Below are 17,479 nucleotides of genomic sequence, written 5' to 3'. Positions count from 1 at the left end.
CGCAGCTCGATACAATGATATAATATTATATATTCAAAAATTACATGTTTAGGCGTTAATTGCACATGTAAATACAAATTATGTGTTATATTGCGTGCATTCCTTTTAAAGACTGTGCTTTTAATAATATTAGCATCTTTGATTTTATTTCTTGCACGCGGTTTATATTTTTCAACAGATAATCCGGGATAAATAACGCGTTGTCAACGAATGTGAACTATTTTCATCTCGAAAACTCTCGCGGCGCAAATGGAATTTCCTATTTCGACGGCCGCTTCCAGGACACGCCACGGCCGCTGTCCTGTGGGAGATTCGCGCACGGAGAGAATTCCGTCTCCTTCCCTCTTTGTCCTCCCCCGCGTTGCAGTGACGCTTCCGCGTGAATTCTCGCGTAACACGACGCTGTCGTATTAGACGTTAAATATACGTATTCGTGTCGAGGTCTGGGCGATACGAGCGCGTGCCCCGTTTCGGAACGAGCGCGGAATATATCCGCGTCAGCGTGTATAATATACACGAAGGCCCCCGGACGCGCGCGCGAGACAGGAGCGATAAGTTCCATCCCCCTCGCTTTCGTGCGGCGCTCCCTTACAAACGTGCATCTTATACCGTGCACATCTCGTCGCGAAGTTGCGCCCATCCGCTCGGATCATGCATAAGTAACGGATAAATCCTTTTTTAACTTTCGACTCACGCCCAAGCTCCCTTTTTCGTGGCTTTTGCGCCACGGGAAAAAGAGGAGAGAAAAAAGACATCCTGTGTCGATATGTGAATCTTTTCCTAACGAAGACTTCTGAGATTGAAATGTCGAGCAGATACTTCGATTTAAATTTTATGACTGCTCAGAGATAGAAAATCACAAGTAATAATTTGATAAAACAATTTTAAAAAAGTAAAGCATGTGACGGCCTTTAGAACAATGCAAGTGATAGTCAGAGTCGGATATAAAATATTAATCATATTAGAACGTTTATATTGAAATATACTCTCTAAAAGTAAATCAGTGAAAATGTCACTAATGGAAACAGTAAAATAGGATTTCACTAAGATTCAGTGAGTATTTCACTGATATTCAGTAGAAACACTTACTTTTTGTTTCTTTATTTTAAAACTCACTGATTATGGTCAGTGAAAATAAAATTTCACTGTAAAATCAGTACTTTATCTATCGGTAATGCTGATTTTGTATCTGCTACGATACCATACAGTGTCGCGCATGTGCATAACAAAAGACGAGCTAACACAAGTATACGCATGCAAGGATCACAGTTCACGTGGATGCGTTATGCAGTGCGGTAAGTACATATATATATATATATATATATTTTTTTTTTTTTTTTTTCATTTGTAGTTAACAAAAACTGTACAAATAAAAATAATGCTAGTAGTAAATAATTATAGTAGTTATAAAAATGTACCGTGTCCAAACGTGTCTGGACGTGCATTGTCTTGCGGTTTCCTCTAAAATGTAAACACTCAGTGATCAAAGACAAAAAAGTAAACAAGAATTATTAAAAATTTTCCTTTCTGTAGATTATCTGTTTTCCTAACCTTTTTAATGATAAAGTCTCTTTAGGAAAAATTTTCTCTACTTTTCTACAATTCTCAAATACAGATATAAATAGCATATAACATTATATATCTGTATTTATTAAGTTAGTTAAAATTAATTTTATGACGTGTTTTATATTGAAATTATAATCTGTCAAATCTGTCTTCTTATTTGTAATTTCTATTTTTTTATTTTATTAGATTTGAAAATTAAAATGCAGCAAGTGAAAGATTTGTCAGTTCACGAATTAGGACAAAAAATTGAGGAACTTACAGATGCAGAAACACGACATATTTTTAATGGTAAGTGTCATCAGTTTATAATATATTTTATAATTAAAATATAGTTTACATTGTGCTCTCATTATATATATATTTCAGATATTTAAAAATATAATCTGAATATAAATAATAAATAATGAAGCTAAATTGCTTTATGTGTAATAATGTTGTTAAAGGAGGGTTAGACGGTTTAAATCAACACTTTCAAACAAAACATGGTCTAACAATTAAACGAGGATTACAAAAAGGTGGATTTGAATGCGGTCAAAATAAATGTTGTAGGAGATTTCATAATTTCTTCTCTTTAAGGCAGCATATTAGAAAAAATCATTTTTCTAAAGAAAAGAATGATTGTGATTTTTCAATTACAAGTACAGATTCTATTTTTTTATCTGATGATGATATGATTATTGATCAAAATAATATAAATAATACTGACAAATATATTGAAAAAAAAATGAAGAGGTCCTACAATTTTCTGATAATTTTAATTTAAGAGACTCTATAATAAGAATGATAATTAGGCTTCATTCAAAAGGAACTGCAACTGGAAGCATTATAAATGAAATTCTTGATGAATATGCAGAAATTACAAATAGTTTATGTAAATCATTACAAAGTAAAGTTAAACAATTTATAGAATCTAGACAAATTCTTGATGATTCTGATGTTAGTGATTTGTTAGATTCTTTTGAAATAAGTAAATCTTTCGAAGGATTGAGAACTGTTGAACAACAAATGGAAGCTTTAAAATCTAGTACAGAATATATTGAACCTCAAGAAATACCTTTGGGTACACGTATTAATAATATAATGGATAGAAAAACAGGCACTTTCATACCAAAAAAAATTGTAGAAACTTGCCAATATGTTCCTATTATTGATTCTTTGTCAATGGTACTTAGAAACAAAGAAATACGCGATGCAATAGAAGCAGAAAGAGAATCAAATAATGATATTCTTGCTTCCTTTATTGATGGACAGCACTTCAAAAATCACACTTTTTTCAAAAATACAAGCATGCAATTAGACTTCAATTATATTATGATGAACTAGAAATCACTAATCCACTAGGCTCAAAAACATGCATTCATAAATTAGGAGCTTTCTATTATACTATACAAAATCTTCCATTTCATATGAATTCTGAGCTTAGTAGCATTCATGTCCTGCTTCTTTGTTGTCATGTTGACATAAAAAAATATACAATGAAGAAGATATTGAGTCCTTTTCTTAAAGATCTTGCAAAATTGGAAAGTGATGAAGGAGTTCCTATATTTTTAGAAGAAAAAAATATACTTTGCGTGCATCATTAGCTGCATTTTGTGGAGATGGATTGGCTGTACATGAAGTATTCAATTTTCTGAGTCCATCCTCTAATTTATTTTGTCGAATGTGCCTTTATAATAGAGAGGATTTACATAACGGAAATATAGAAATGAAACAACAAAGGACTGTAGAAATTTACAACGAGCACTTAAATTTATTACAGAATGCTAATTATAATAATAATGTTAAAACTTTAACGGGAATGCATGGAGAATGTTGTTTGCATTCATCTCGTTTTTTCCATATATGTAGAAATAATATTTTTGATCCAATGCACGATATACTTTGTGGTATTGGACCAATGATATTAAAGTTAGTTTTAGTTCATTATGTTATAGAATTAAAATTTTTTAAAATAGAAGATTTCAATGATAGATTAATATCATTTCAATATGGCTTTGTAGAAAGAAAAAACAAGCCTTCAGCAAATTTTAATGAAAGAATATTGAATCAAAAGGGGAATACTTTAAATCAAAAAGCTATGCAAATATGGTGTCTTCTTCGTGCTTTTCCTTTTTTAATTTCTGATTTGGTTCCAAAAACAGATGAGCATTTGCAACTAATTCTTCTTTTGCTAAGAATTATGGAAATAGTATTTGCACCAAAAGTTGCAGTTTCTCTCATATCTTATTTGAAAGCTCTTATCACTGATTTTCTACAGAAATTTAAGAAATTGTTTCCTACTGTAAATATGATCAATAAATTCCATCATTTAATGCATTATCCACGTTGTATCTTGTGGTCAGGACCTCTTCAGTTGTATAACTGTATGCGTTATGAAGCTAAACATAACGAAATCAAAGTAAGAGCTCAAGTTGTTAACAATTTTAAAAATCCACCTAAAACATTAATAAGAATTGCTCAGTGCTCTGAAAGTAATCGATGGGGAAGAAGAGATGCAACAATTTTTCGAGTTGAAACATATAGTGGAGAAACAGTTAATGTGCAAGATTGCAAAAGCCGTATATATTTACATACTCTAGGATATATTGATGACGACTCTGTATTTAACACTAATGCTGTAAAAGTTAATGGTGTTGAGTTTAAACTTAATTTATTAGTATGCCTTGAAGTTGATAAGAAAAGAGAAGATAATCTACCACTTTTTGGCCGTATAGATGAAATATTAATATTAGAAAAGAATGAAGTATATTTTTTTACCACTTTATGTAAAACTCATTTATTTGATACTGATTTTAATGCCTATCATATTGATTTGGAAATGGATGAAGTTTCGTATCTTTTCATAAATTGTCTTAATCTTGGGCATTATAAACCATTTTCTATTTGGTCTGAACCAGCATCTAATCGCTCTTACATTAGTCTACGCCATATATTATAACTAATGTATTTTTTCTTTGCATTTCGTCACTACAGAAAATGTAAGACATTCTTTATTACTTGTAAGTACATTTATTAGATATAAATTTTATTATATTATATACTGATCTTTATGTATGAATAGTTTGTAAATATTTTGTATAAAAAATATTTATGAATAATATAATTTTTTATGTCTAATCTCTCTCTATATATTCTAAATTGCTCTTATTGCGTTTTTATTAATAATTTATATTTTTTATTAATATAAATAAATTTTTATAAATTTTTAGATGAAAAAATCGAAGGTTCTTCTTTTCTTTTACTTAATGAAAATGATTTAAAAAGTATGGGATTGAAGATGGGTCCAGTAAAAAAAATTTTTAAATTTATCCAAGATTGTTCTTCTTCTCAGGTAATGTTTTTTATAATTATTCGTATATATTTTATTACTATTTTAATTTTTTTATAATTTTATAAGCAGATACAACCATCTCAAGTAGATGGAACATATGAAGTAGCAGAAAATGGAGAAATAATATTCTCTTCAGATTTGCCTATGGAATTAGAAACTTCTATAAAAATGAATGTTGAAAGTCCATCTTCCAGTAGTAATGCTTCTTCATCTATATCAGCTATTTCTAGTAAAAATAAGGAATCTACAATATCCAAAAATAATTTTTCGGTAAAAGCAATTATGTTTTTGTAACAAGAAAAGGAGTGTAGAATATACTAATAAAAAATTATATATTTTAATTCAGCGTTTCAAAACAATTCATGAGACTCTTTTGAAGCATCCTCAAGGTACTAACATTTTGAAAGCCATAAATGGCATATTCACAGAAGATGATAGACGAAGCCTCGTGAGGATTTTAACATCCGAGTTAGTAAAAGTTCATGGAGATAATTAGTAAGTTGATTTCTGAGGAATTTTTATTATAATTTGTATTTAAATTTGCATCTTTACGCAGTTGTTCTATAATTATTGTATTTTAGTTATCCACCTGAAGAAGCTAAAATAGCCCTCGCTGAAAATATCGTAAAAGAATTTCCAAAATTACGAGACTATGAAGCAAAAAAAGGACATGTAAGAAATTATCAAAATGTTTTTTTAAAATATTTAATTAAAATGAATTAATCATTGTTTTTTTACAATTTTAAGGAACTTTATTATGATTCAGTTACAAAGAGAGGCTTCATTGAATATCGTCTTTGGACGATGAGAAAACATATTTCACCTACCAAGAAAAAATATATTCAGGCAGCAATGAAAAGACGAAATGTAAATAAAATATTGTTTTCTGAAGAAAATTCAGATGAGGAACATAATGGTTTACTTCCTGAAAATTTGTATAAAGAAAAGGTATGTAGCAACAAATAAAAAATTTAATTTTTTTTATCAAATTATTATGTAACTTTTTTATATGTTATAATAATTTTTAATATGTTATTGAGAAATAAAAATTACATTGTACAAAAGACATTAATTCTATTATGACATTTTCATTAGATTTCATGGATGAAATTTAAAATGCCGTCAAATGCCAATAAGTCTTCTATATCCGAATGTATGAGTATTACAATGAATAACCGAAGAAAATGGATTATGGAAAATGCCGTTTCAATAGATGAAATATGTGATGAATTTCCTCGATTAACTGATTATTCTGGGGAGATGGTAAATAACATAATGCTTTATCTTTACAGCTTAGTTGTATATTGAAAAAGATATTTTAATTATTTTACAAAAATGTATTTATATTTTTGCAGTTTGATGAGGAATTTGAAAGGTTATATAAAGGAGCTTCTGATAAATTCTTAGCAAGATTTGCCCCTTTTTATGTACAAAGAATCCTTATATATTGCAGTACAGCAAGACCAGACTTATTTAAAAAATCAGCTTTTATTCAAGATGGTAAATTTATATTTCATTATAACTCAAGACTCGATACGTGTGGCCATTTTCTTATAGTTTGATTTTGCCTAATACCATTTTTCTTACTTCATTAATCCGCGTATATTCCGAGTGTCAATCGACATATAGATTGCGCGTGGATAGAGATAAAAGGAATAACGCTAAGTATAAACCAAGCTGAAAATCGATTGAAATACAACACGTGCCGAGTCCTGCTGTAATTGAAAATCCTGTTTTCTTTTTTAATTTTAATTTTTTTATAATTTTTAATAGAAATTAAACAGTGAAATATTAATTATATATTTATTTTAATTATTATTATTATTATTATTACAATTTAATTAATAATAATTATATATTCATTTTTTCAATTATATATAATTTTTTATATATTCAGATACTCTTCGTGCCATAACTCTTCTGGCAGATTTACTTCCTGTATCAAATGCTGTTAGGAAAGGAAAAAGAAAAAGAAAAGGAGCAAGCAAGGAAAATTTATCAAAAGGGGTAAACATGTTTTATCTTATTTTTTAAATTTCTTAGTATAGACTGATAATAATCAATATAATAAATATGATTGTTAAAATATATGATTCAAATATTTGGATATTTAATTTCAGAAGAACATTATTGATAAAAGAGAACATGGTGAAATGTATACTGCAACATTTCCAAATCCTTCTTTACTACAGATATGGCCTGTGAGTTTGATTAGTGCATATAAACTTATATATTAATACTTGTGCTAACAAGAAACTCCTTTTTTCAGGAAGGAACAAACATAGAGGCCCAAACTGAGAAACTTAGAAGTGAATCCAAAGGTCCTATTCAGCCCTATATTATTTTAATCAAAGGACAATCTACACAATATTTTATTCAGGCTGATAATCGCACTCTAACTTTGAACAATAACTCGCCTATTATGGCACTTGATTTGTTGTTTAAAACATATTATGTTTTCGATGTGAAGTGTCCAGAAACACTAATTTATTTTTTAATTTCTTAGAAAACTATTGCTTTAAAATATCCGATAAAGTACAACATGCTTTGGTTTCTTCTGTTCATATTAATATTTGCAATATAACAGTAGATAATATTGCATAATATATCTATTGTATAATATTCTCATGTTTAATTTTAAATTAACTTTATTTTGCTGACATGTTTTTATAATACTTAATTTAAAGTATCGTGAAACTAAACTTGTTTTTCTATTTTTGATTGCATTCTAGTAATTTTATAAAATTTATTTCATTATCCGATAAAGTGCAATATGTTTGAGTGTCTCTCATATTTCTAATATTACATTATATAATATATTGCATAATATATTCTTATTACATTTATATTCTTGTGTTAGTTGTTAATTGGCTTTATTCTATAAACATTTTGTCTTTAATTTTCAATTTATTTGAAACTCTAAACATATTATTTGATTACTTTGAATTACTTTTTATATATAATTAATATATAAAAATTATGTTAATATATAAATTACATTAAATCAACAAATATAAGAATTTTTTTGTTTGAATATCAATCGATTATTTTTTTTCCTTTGTACCACACACCAACATCCAGCAAACACTAACTAATAGTAATAATCTTAATATTATAATTTTCTACTTAACAATGTGTAAAGTAACTCAACACATATACATGTTTTACGTTACAGTTAAATTCTTGAATAGAAAATTATAATATTAAGGTTATTAGTGTTAATTAATATTTTTGCTGGGATATTCACTGATTTGAATAGCTCACATCACTGATTTTATTGTTGAAAATCACTGTTTCTAGTAGTTTAATATTACTGATTTCAGCAGTTAATATTATTAACTATTCCTTTCAGTGATATTTTACTGATTTACAGTGCTATACTTATAACTATTATAATAAGTGACTATTGACTGTTTCCCAGTGATAATACACTGATTCACTTTTAGAGAGTAAGTAGAGTAAAACGTATGTTGTGTCGAACGAGAGAGAATTTTTCCATATTTTCCATTTTCGCGATGAAGCGAAATACGTTGATATTGAATTACTTCCAACGTTGGACAAAGTCTCGAATTCCCAAAATACGCATGACGACACTAATTGACGGAGATTCAATTTTCATTCGATCGTCGCAAAATGCGAAATGCCGCCTATAATGTGATATAATGATGTTATATCATAGCGCGCGATGTAACGCTTGCCGCAATGCTAACGTAATAATCATACACCGACCGATTTCGGATTTATGTTCCGCCCGGGCGGACTCTTTACCCAGTATCCGTAACATAGTGTAACAAAATTTCACGAAATATCAAATAAAGCGAGATGCAGAATGACGATTGTAGCTACGCCGCATTAAGCTGTATCGTTTAAGTGAGGAATAAACGTTTAAACGTTAATATCGTTCGACGGTCGAATGATTTCGAATTCCCATCTGTGACCGTACCCGCGATAAATTTTTTTTCGTTGAACGAGCATATCGTTGAAAACATTTAACAGCGATAACATTGTTGCACCGGCGGAGTCCACGTTTATACACTTTGCAATCAACAGCGCTGAATTATACAAGAGGCATCGAAGAATCGCTATAAACAAGTGCACATTACGGCGATTTACATCGCTCGTTGCATTACTTCCGCATGCAGATGAAACGAAGCGAAGCGCAATCGACCAGCATTTTCAAAGGTGCGTTCAAATATTTGTTCTATGCACGACTCGGCATTCTCTCCCTCTTCCGATTTCCAGACGAAATGGCAGCAGCGGCAAACCGATCCGCGAACGAATGTTGTTCGCCCGGATGGTACGCGTCTACCTGCGTGCACGATTTTCGCTCGTATACGTTCTGCGTAGATCGCGAAAAAAATATTCTCGCCCGCAGCGACTCGTGGAATTTTCCGCGCTTCCGTTCTTTACCGTCGTAGAATTTTACGTATGAGTTAAAAGTATTTTTACCGATTGTTATTGTACGAGAAAAGCGCGATTATTAAAGCACCAAAATTGCCGCAAAATACATTCGATTATTTAATTGTTTTTAACTTCTGACAAATCTGCTATTGGTAAGTAAAACAAGTAGAGAATCAAGGACGAATCGTTAAATATTAAAAAATATCCATATTGATAAAATTCCACATTTTTTATTAACTTTTATCATTCATGATATGATTATATATGTATACGTAGAAAATTGTAATTTTATTTTTTTGCGCTTTTAGTTAATAATTTGAACATTATGAAGGGAAATTAAACAGTGTAAAGCACATGTGTGGATACATATGTGCTACGCGTTCCTCACATTCGAATCTCGGTGTTGGTCGAGTCTGGATTAATTCTGAATTTTTCATAAGGACACGATTGAAGCGCGGGTCGCTATTGCGAACGAATCGCCGCAATTTTCACGATGGCGAGCATAGCACTCGCGCGCAAATACAACGTGCGGCGTCCGTTCACAATAAAATTTTCGTCGCACGAACGTTTTTACGGATTGGTAAACCAACGGCGCCCGGTGATTCGTGGGCAATTTATCGGTCCGGTTCGACGAGCAGCGCGGGATGCAGAGCGGTGAACGGGAGGTGTGACAACCGGCGCTCGTAAATTTACAATAATTTCGACGAGAGTGCACACCGACGCTCACGCGGTCGCACAAATGGCTGCAGACATTTCAAATTATCCTTGCTCTAAAATTTCATTTTGGATAACGGTAAACTTACAATCTTACTATCCTTTGTGTCGCTAAAAATTCATTCTTGATCAAGCGTTTGAATGCTCCGCGGAAACTTGGAAATAATAACTTTACCGAGCAAAGAAGCACAAGAAAACAAATTAAAGTTGACAGCATAAGAGAATAAAAAAGATACTCGAGAAACATCAATTACAATTTCTTTATATAATTTTTTAAAATTTCTATAAAAAAATTTGCTTATATATTTTTAAAATTATTTCAAGCTGTAAAAAAATATTTTCAAAAATTTTAAAATAAATTACAGCTCTCTCTTTTCCTTTATACAAAAGACCGTGCAATCAAAAGAATTCTTTGAGATTGAGGAGAAAAGAAAGAAAAAAGAAGCTCGCTCGAATGACATCGAGTGTTTGCCTTCGATTTCTTCGCGCGATTCGCCAAGATCGTTTATCCAAAACGTGCGGCCTCACACCTCCATCGTGTCGTCTTCTCCGCTCTTGGCGTGCGGCAGCGAGCCGATAAATAATTCGCGAAATTCCGCCTGAAATTCCCCGGAGTCACGTTACGGCATCTTGTCCCTTTAAGGAAAAATTTTCATCCCCGCCGGCGACGCACGCGACTATTCGAGGGAGAAAATCGTCCCGCGAGAGAAGCGAGCTCCTCCTTTGTGCTGCGCGAGGACCTTCGTCCTGCCCCTTAAAAGTTTAAAGAGGACAGTCAACATTCTTCGTCTCGCGCCGTCTTTTCGCTTAAATATGCAACAGTGTCGCGCTGCTGGAACCGAGACAAACGATCCGCGAAATTGTTCGAAGTTAAGAGTATGCAAGAGAGAGAGAAAAAAGAATGCCTCGTAGGAACTATATACTTTCTGCCCGAAATAGCATGTATCGTTATTGTGTTTCTTCTCACGTGAAAGCTGCATTAATACTAAAATCACCGATTGAAATTTTTATAAGTTCAATTTTTGAACATGATAAATAATATCATTGTTGAAATAACTTTTTTCTCTTTAAAATAATAAATTTCTAAAAATGCCTTTAAAAAAAATTACTCGCGGCATTTATATTAAGATTGACCTAACATCCACTTTAAAGTGAAGATCATATTAAACAAGATATTTCACCAATTTCCTTTTGAATTTTACGTATCCTTTTATATGCTTTAAAATATCGAATCGAAATCACTCAAAATTAAAATTGCTACTTTCTTTAATGTTGTGTGTTGGATTTTTGTTTAATCGATCTAGAGGAACACGCAAAATCTCCATCGTAATCTCGTTGCGTAGTTTCCAGAAAATATTTGCACGTCACTCGGCTTGCATTATTTATTCTCAGCGTATGCGAACGAGAGCGATCGGCGCGAGCCGACGGAAAGATATTACCGCGATCCCATAAATCTGCTCGGCGGATTGGCTCGACTTGGCGAGGATAGCGCTGCCGTAAGCTTCGTAGTATTCAGTTTTGCCGGGGATTAACCAGCTGCTGGTCGAAGCGCGCGGATGCAGTTTTCCTGGAGCGACGCGCAATTTAGGTGCGACACGACGTCGCACGACGTTTCTCGCAGGACGCAAGAATGTCGTGTTGCGAGCGAGCCGGGAAAATCGGTCGCAGGATTTCGTTGTCCCGCGGGAAACGAGAAAGAGAGATAAAGACAGAGGGGAAAGAGAGAGACGAAGGACGGGGAAAATGATGGAGGGCGTAATCCTGCTTAAGAGGCTTAACTCCGGCGATCCTCGAGTGACCGAAGATAAAAGCGAGTCTTCACGGCGTACTTCCGACGATCGCCTCGGGGGAAAAAAGATATATCGCGTAAACAATGCTTTTCCGCAAGGACGCGGAGATGTTCGTCCGCGTTGAATGACGAAAGAAACGAAGCTTTTCTGCGTCGCCACTTCGCTTTTATCTGTCATCGGACGGAATAAAGCATTCGAGTAGGAGAAATGAATTACATCGATGTTTCGGCACGAATGATTCGCGTCGAATGACACGAGGCAATGAAGACGAATGTAATTCCGCTCGAGATGTTCTGAATTATGCGAGCGCGACCGTTTTCTGGAGACACAGTAGGATAATTCGAGACTTGTTTTCCTCCGCAGCTTCCTCGGAGACTAATTCTAGAGTAGATCGTCGCGCCGGAGTGTCTTCAAATCTGATTAATTGCGTCGTCGCAGCGTCTCACTTTGATCACCGCGATTATTCGGGCGGGCTGAGGATCCTTCCTGCGCTCTAACTTCGTCGATTCGTTTCCTCGCGAATGACACCTCTAGACTTCCACCGGGTAATGCACGAAAATGACGCCCGGCTTGCCTTAATTCGGGATGATCTCCCTTCGCCGTTTCTCATGTAACTAGCATTTATCCTTGATTGAAATCAATAAAGGCTGAACATATAAAAAAGAACCGTAGAATTTTATGCAAGTTTGATGAATAATTGCAATATCTTCGGGCTCTTTGATGTGCACAAATTTCTCGTGATTTCTGGGCATCCATTTTCCTATTGATATTAAAAAATGAAAGAGAATAATGTTCTTTTATATTATTAAATAAGCAATCTTTTCATTTTGTCTTCTATATTTCGCTAAAATATCGCTCTGTCCGTGCGCGATCGCTCTAGCGTTGCGTAATGATTCGCGTAATGTATTTCGACTAATGCCGCATGCATCGAATAACGCCGTAGGCGGATGAGCCCGATGCAATGTTAATGCCGGACGGAATAGGCGTACTAATTAGGGGATATTTCATTAGGACGCGCGTAAATAGCTGGTAAAATCGGTCGTCCCTGAAATTTCGCCCCGTTGGCCGTTTGCAGTTGCTAAATACATATAGGCGCTTGGCTACCTCGTCGCACTTTTGTCTCTTTGAAACTGACCGCCGTTGAAAGCTGAATGTTAATAACCAGAATTTCGAAAAACTGGTAAAAGAGTCACCGCTGTTTTATAAATAATATTATCTGACGTTACACGATAAAATAATTAATCATCTGCATAGTTAAAATTAAGTCTCTGTCTTGCAACGGGCAAAAAACCATGTAGATTAAAGTCCGTCACTTTGAAAAAATTAATGAGTACACGTGACGTCAACACGTTTACAAAGCTGTAGCAAAAATAAAGAATAAAAATTTGTAAAAATTTTTATCATGAGATATGTGAGAAAAATCTGTTCTACCTTGTTTACCTTTGTTGTATGTAATTTAATATTTCTTTCATATTTGCACTAAGGTTGCATTATATTATATCACCGTCTCTTTTGCTATTCTCGTCGATTTCGATGTAGCAATAATTCATCGCATCCTAATTATTATCCTTAGTGTCAGTTAGAACTTTCCGTGGGAAATGTAACATTACGCGATGAGATGTATATTACGTAATTTAGGATGGGTTAAAGGGCCATGTCGAAGGTGCTCGACCCCTATATTCCGCAGGCCAATTGTATCCAACCGGGATCCAACCTATGATATCGATCTGACTGATTCCTCTTACCAATGATCTCTCTTCCAAATCAAATATTCACCGCTTCTAAGTAATTATACGAATAAATGGAAATGATAAATGGATGTACATATGCTAAAACTATTAAAAAATAATTAGCTTAATTCTAGAGATCTCTTTCCTTTTTAGACAGATTTAAAGCTGACTTTATCTTGTCACGTGTTTATGTAACGTGTGTATGCAATTCGGATTTACTTTTTATATCTTTCCGCTGATGCGCAAACATTATTTCGTGTTAACTAGAAAATATTTGCGTGTTGCGTTCACAGCCCATTGTAAGACGATTTGAGTTGATTTACGAAACGTACAAATGCTAGTTTCGATTGCAGTAAAAAAAAAATAATCGATGCAGCACTTACCTCGTGGAACCAGGTCAGTTTGATCGCTCTAGGATTCGCCCTGACGTTGCACTCGAAGTAAACATCGGAGCCCTCCTTGATGTCCTTCGGATTCAGGGTGGAGCCCATCTTCAAGCTGGCGATGGGCGCGACTGCAACCAGAATTAAAGTCGAATGTTAGATTATGCGACAAATATAAATCATTAGTGCAAAAAAATTTAACACATTTGTACCTTCATCGTAATTAAAAAATTTTCTATAATATATAAATATAATATCAAAATTATGTTAAATTATTATACTTTTATCTTGCAAATTCATATAGTAATTATAATAATGTTAATATTCATCATTTCATTGTATAATAATTATTATATTCCGATTTAAGAAATTACAGAAACAATTTTTTCTAGTTAAAAAAAAGCAATTTTTTTCTTTCACGGAGAGAATTATTTTAAAAATCAGAATTTGACCTTCAGATTTTATTTCTAAATCCGCATAATGGCACGGTACATTATTTCGAGCGTCATATTTAATAGTGAATGTCGAAATTTTTTAAATATCTTATGTGATATTCGAATAAAGTCGCGAAAAGGGTTGAACACGGCGAGCGTATCGATGTGTGATTGTCGGTAATTTATAAACGTCGCTCTTTGACACGGCATTATTTATGAACCAGTAGGTACCAATGCACGGCGCAATAATATTGCGGATATCAACGAGCCAAAATTTAATGAAATTTGTATTTTCGGCAGTGGAGTCAAAGCGGAAATGCGTCACATTAGCTTGGAATTTTATAGCACATGATTTTCTGACATAATGAAAATTGCTCACTATGTGGACTCTGGTGTAGTGTGTGTCTGTGCATAAAGTTAATTCGGGTATAATGATGATGATGATGGTGATAAAGGATGATGATTAGAGTACGGAATTTCATGTCGTTAACAATCAAATGTGTGCTTGTCCCAATATACATTTTCAAACTCACACATTCTCGAAATTAAATAATTTATTTGCGCTTGACTAATAGAACGGCTATGACAAAAGCAAATAAAAATAAATGAAAATAAATTAAAATAAATTAAAATTATAAAATAAATTTTATTTATTTAATTTTGCAATGTATTTGTTTAATAATATCATCCAACATTATTTTCGCAAAGGAGGAATGCAAAATTTCCACAATATAACTCTTCAATCTGTTTTAATTAATTATAATTACACACATATCATCAATAAATTAACATTGTAAACGCGTAAATTATTTGGTGCTTTCATTTAATATGAATGTACATTTCTTCGATGGCTTTTAAATTTGCTGCAATTAGTTTGAAATTATGCGTTAAATTTCGGATCTAATTTTGTAGCACCGTGGTCTGTTTACTTTCATTTACGATATGGGAAACACAAAGCTTTTAAATATAATTAATTACAAATTTATGTATATAAAACAATCATGAATCACTATGTATATTCGTACAGCACGATATTATATAACATTGTAAATAGAATCTCGATGCTTAATAAGGAAGAAATGAAGTAGCAGGTTCTTGAAATAAAGTTTCAAGTCCATAAGGCCATTTAATAATAAATCAAAGCGAACTGACTTAAAGCCCTAATGGTGTGAGCAAAACGCAAACGCAGATAGAACGCTCAGTAGGTATGATTAATAGTAATACCTTGATCAAAGCATTGAGATTTCAGTCAGTAAAGATCTTTCCATACATCGTAGCTAGGTGGAAAAATTTTTAATTCCAAGTCTTCAATCAACACAATATTAATGCGAAATTTCAACACATGATATAAAATTATTAATTTCTCTCTTCGTTTAACTTTAATTATTTATTAACCGAGAGAAAACGGTGTCGCTGTTTCAAACGCCTTGTATGCGATTGAAATATTTGCAACAGTGCAATCGCGTGTAATTTCAATTACAAGCATCATGTACGGTGCATTGCCGTCGCGCGTAACGCTGCGAAATAGTAATTGCATGTTAATTCAATCCATTTTCGCGCGAAAAACGACCAATGAGAATCGCGAGGATGCTCGTCGATAAACAAAGTGGCATTGATTTCCGAGCGGCGAACGTTTCGCGCGCGAAATTCACAACAATATGCGCGCGGGCGCGTTCATCTTTCTCTCGCAATATTTTTCTTCGATTTTCCGTGTGAGTATCGATTCGCGAAAATGAGGAAAAAAATATTATTCTTTTCAAGTGAGCAAGCAACTTTTAATTAACGTGACTTTAATAAAAGCGCGGGTTATATCGACGGGAAAATCGATGGTCGCGTACCGCAAAAACGCAAAGTCTTTCGCGTCAGAGAAATCAACGAGAAAGTACGAATAGTGCTTTCATTTCCTTCACCGTCGTCTGAGATAATCGAAAAAATATATGCCGTGTGATTGTACTGGTTTACATTGAACTTTCGATTGCAACAAGAAATTGAACGCTGAAATGAAATGCTGGAAACTTTGACAGGAGAAAATTTGAAAAATTAAAATAAAATTAAATATGCGTTAATCTCCTGTATTCACTCACATTTTTGAATAACAAATACAAACAAGGAATATAAATCATCACAAATTGCAATATATATCAAAAGTAATGTTTGCTCGAGAATATCCTTGAAAATAAATAATTCTACTTGAAAGAAGAAACAAATATCACGTTAAGACGATGGGAAGACGTCGTCTACGCTTTTCCAAATAGTTTCCGACGTTAATCGCGGTGGATTTCATCCCAACTCGTTTGCTTGCCAGGCTCTAAATGCGTCTCGCGTAGTTAGTTTCCACGCTGTCGCGAATCTGCGCGCGGAAACGGAAGGGGCGGGGAACACAAGTTAGTACGAGACGAGACGGGAGACAATCGTCGACGGAGCGGAAAACACGACTTATGATAAAACTACCCGATAAATTCGCTGAATATAGGTAACGCGTCGTGCAATTCGCATACGCAGTTCAAGATCTTAATTTTGTTTTACATTGGTATGTGGATAACTTTTCAGATAAAATAAATTCATAGTAAATCTTCAACTTGAAATGACCTATGTGAAATTACAAATAAAAAAGGACATTTTCGCAGAACATTTTATGCAATAAAATCGTGTAATAAAATATAAGTTTAGTTTTTATAATAAAAACTAGCAATTTTAATCTTTCAAATCTCAATAATTTTTCTAGTTTCTAAACTCAAGTATAGCGTCTCATGTTATCAAAATGTAAATAACGTGTTATGAATAAGAAATGGATTATTTAAGTATTAAAAGCCGAAGCAAAATTTCGAATTATAAATTCTTATGATGATCTACATTTGCTATTTCGCCGCGCGACTCTGCGGGGTCGCGTCTTCGTAGCACAAAATCTACGATCGTGTTGCGCGTGGTGGATTATAATACAGCCGCACGATATTGTGATATTCATATCGCAAGCCGCTGATTACGTCGGCAAACACGATCATCGCAGCTTCCGAGAACGTAGCTCTCACGCGCGAGTACGGTATAATCTCGAAATAAATCTTACATCGGCATATAGCGGCTCCCCGGATTGTGCGAACGCGCATAGTATGCGTTCAATATAAACGCACGT

The 17,479-nt window shown here is 33.4% G+C and overlaps 2 protein-coding genes across 6 annotated transcripts in view; one reads left to right on the top strand and one right to left on the bottom strand.

Moving 5' to 3' along the window:
* The window catches only part of LOC105671998 (nephrin-like), a 231,301-nt gene that overhangs the window by 17,568 nt on the left and 196,254 nt on the right, over positions 1-17,479 (bottom strand). For both annotated transcript variants that reach the window (XM_012366643.2, XM_012366644.2), the window contains one exon: positions 13,916-14,046. In XM_012366643.2, coding sequence (XP_012222066.1) covers positions 13,916-14,046 — 131 coding nt within the window. The remainder of the gene's footprint in view (positions 1-13,915; positions 14,047-17,479) is intronic.
* Positions 1,351-7,743, top strand: LOC136999062 (uncharacterized). Of its 4 annotated transcripts, XM_067352539.1 has the most exons (12): positions 1,756-1,854; positions 1,933-4,565; positions 4,776-4,897; positions 4,964-5,167; positions 5,244-5,392; positions 5,479-5,569; positions 5,645-5,845; positions 5,993-6,160; positions 6,253-6,397; positions 6,795-6,904; positions 7,018-7,098; positions 7,167-7,743. In XM_067352539.1, the coding sequence occupies exons 2-12, from the start codon at positions 4,508-4,510 to the stop codon at positions 7,401-7,403; spliced, it is 1,566 nt and encodes a 521-aa protein (XP_067208640.1). In that variant the 5' UTR covers positions 1,756-1,854; positions 1,933-4,507; the 3' UTR covers positions 7,404-7,743. The 4 variants fall into 4 exon arrangements, with proteins under 4 accessions (XP_067208633.1, XP_067208631.1, XP_067208648.1 ...); XM_067352532.1 differs by lacking the exon at positions 1,933-4,565 and having other exon boundaries at positions 1,351-1,854; positions 4,967-5,167; XM_067352530.1 differs by lacking the exon at positions 1,933-4,565 and having other exon boundaries at positions 1,351-1,854.

Source organism: Linepithema humile, chromosome 1, assembly GCF_040581485.1.
Source record: "Linepithema humile isolate Giens D197 chromosome 1, Lhum_UNIL_v1.0, whole genome shotgun sequence".
Taxonomy (NCBI): domain Eukaryota; kingdom Metazoa; phylum Arthropoda; class Insecta; order Hymenoptera; family Formicidae; genus Linepithema; species Linepithema humile.
The sequence above is the reverse complement of the archived record's forward strand: the minus strand, read 5'-3'. Positions and strand labels throughout refer to the sequence as shown.

What these genes read in the sequence shown, in the direction of transcription:
- LOC136999062 (XM_067352530.1), top strand. Translation starts at nt 1,767, where the DNA reads ATGCAGCAAGTGAAAGATTTGTCAGTTCACGAATTAGGACAAAAAATT. An exon ending in AACACGACATATTTTTAATG is followed by an intron (nt 1,855 to 4,775) that starts GTAAGTGTCATC and finishes ATAAATTTTTAG; the next exon opens with ATGAAAAAATCGAAGGTTCT. An exon ending in AAAGTTCATGGAGATAATTA is followed by an intron (nt 5,393 to 5,478) that starts GTAAGTTGATTT and finishes ATTGTATTTTAG; the next exon opens with TTATCCACCTGAAGAAGCTA.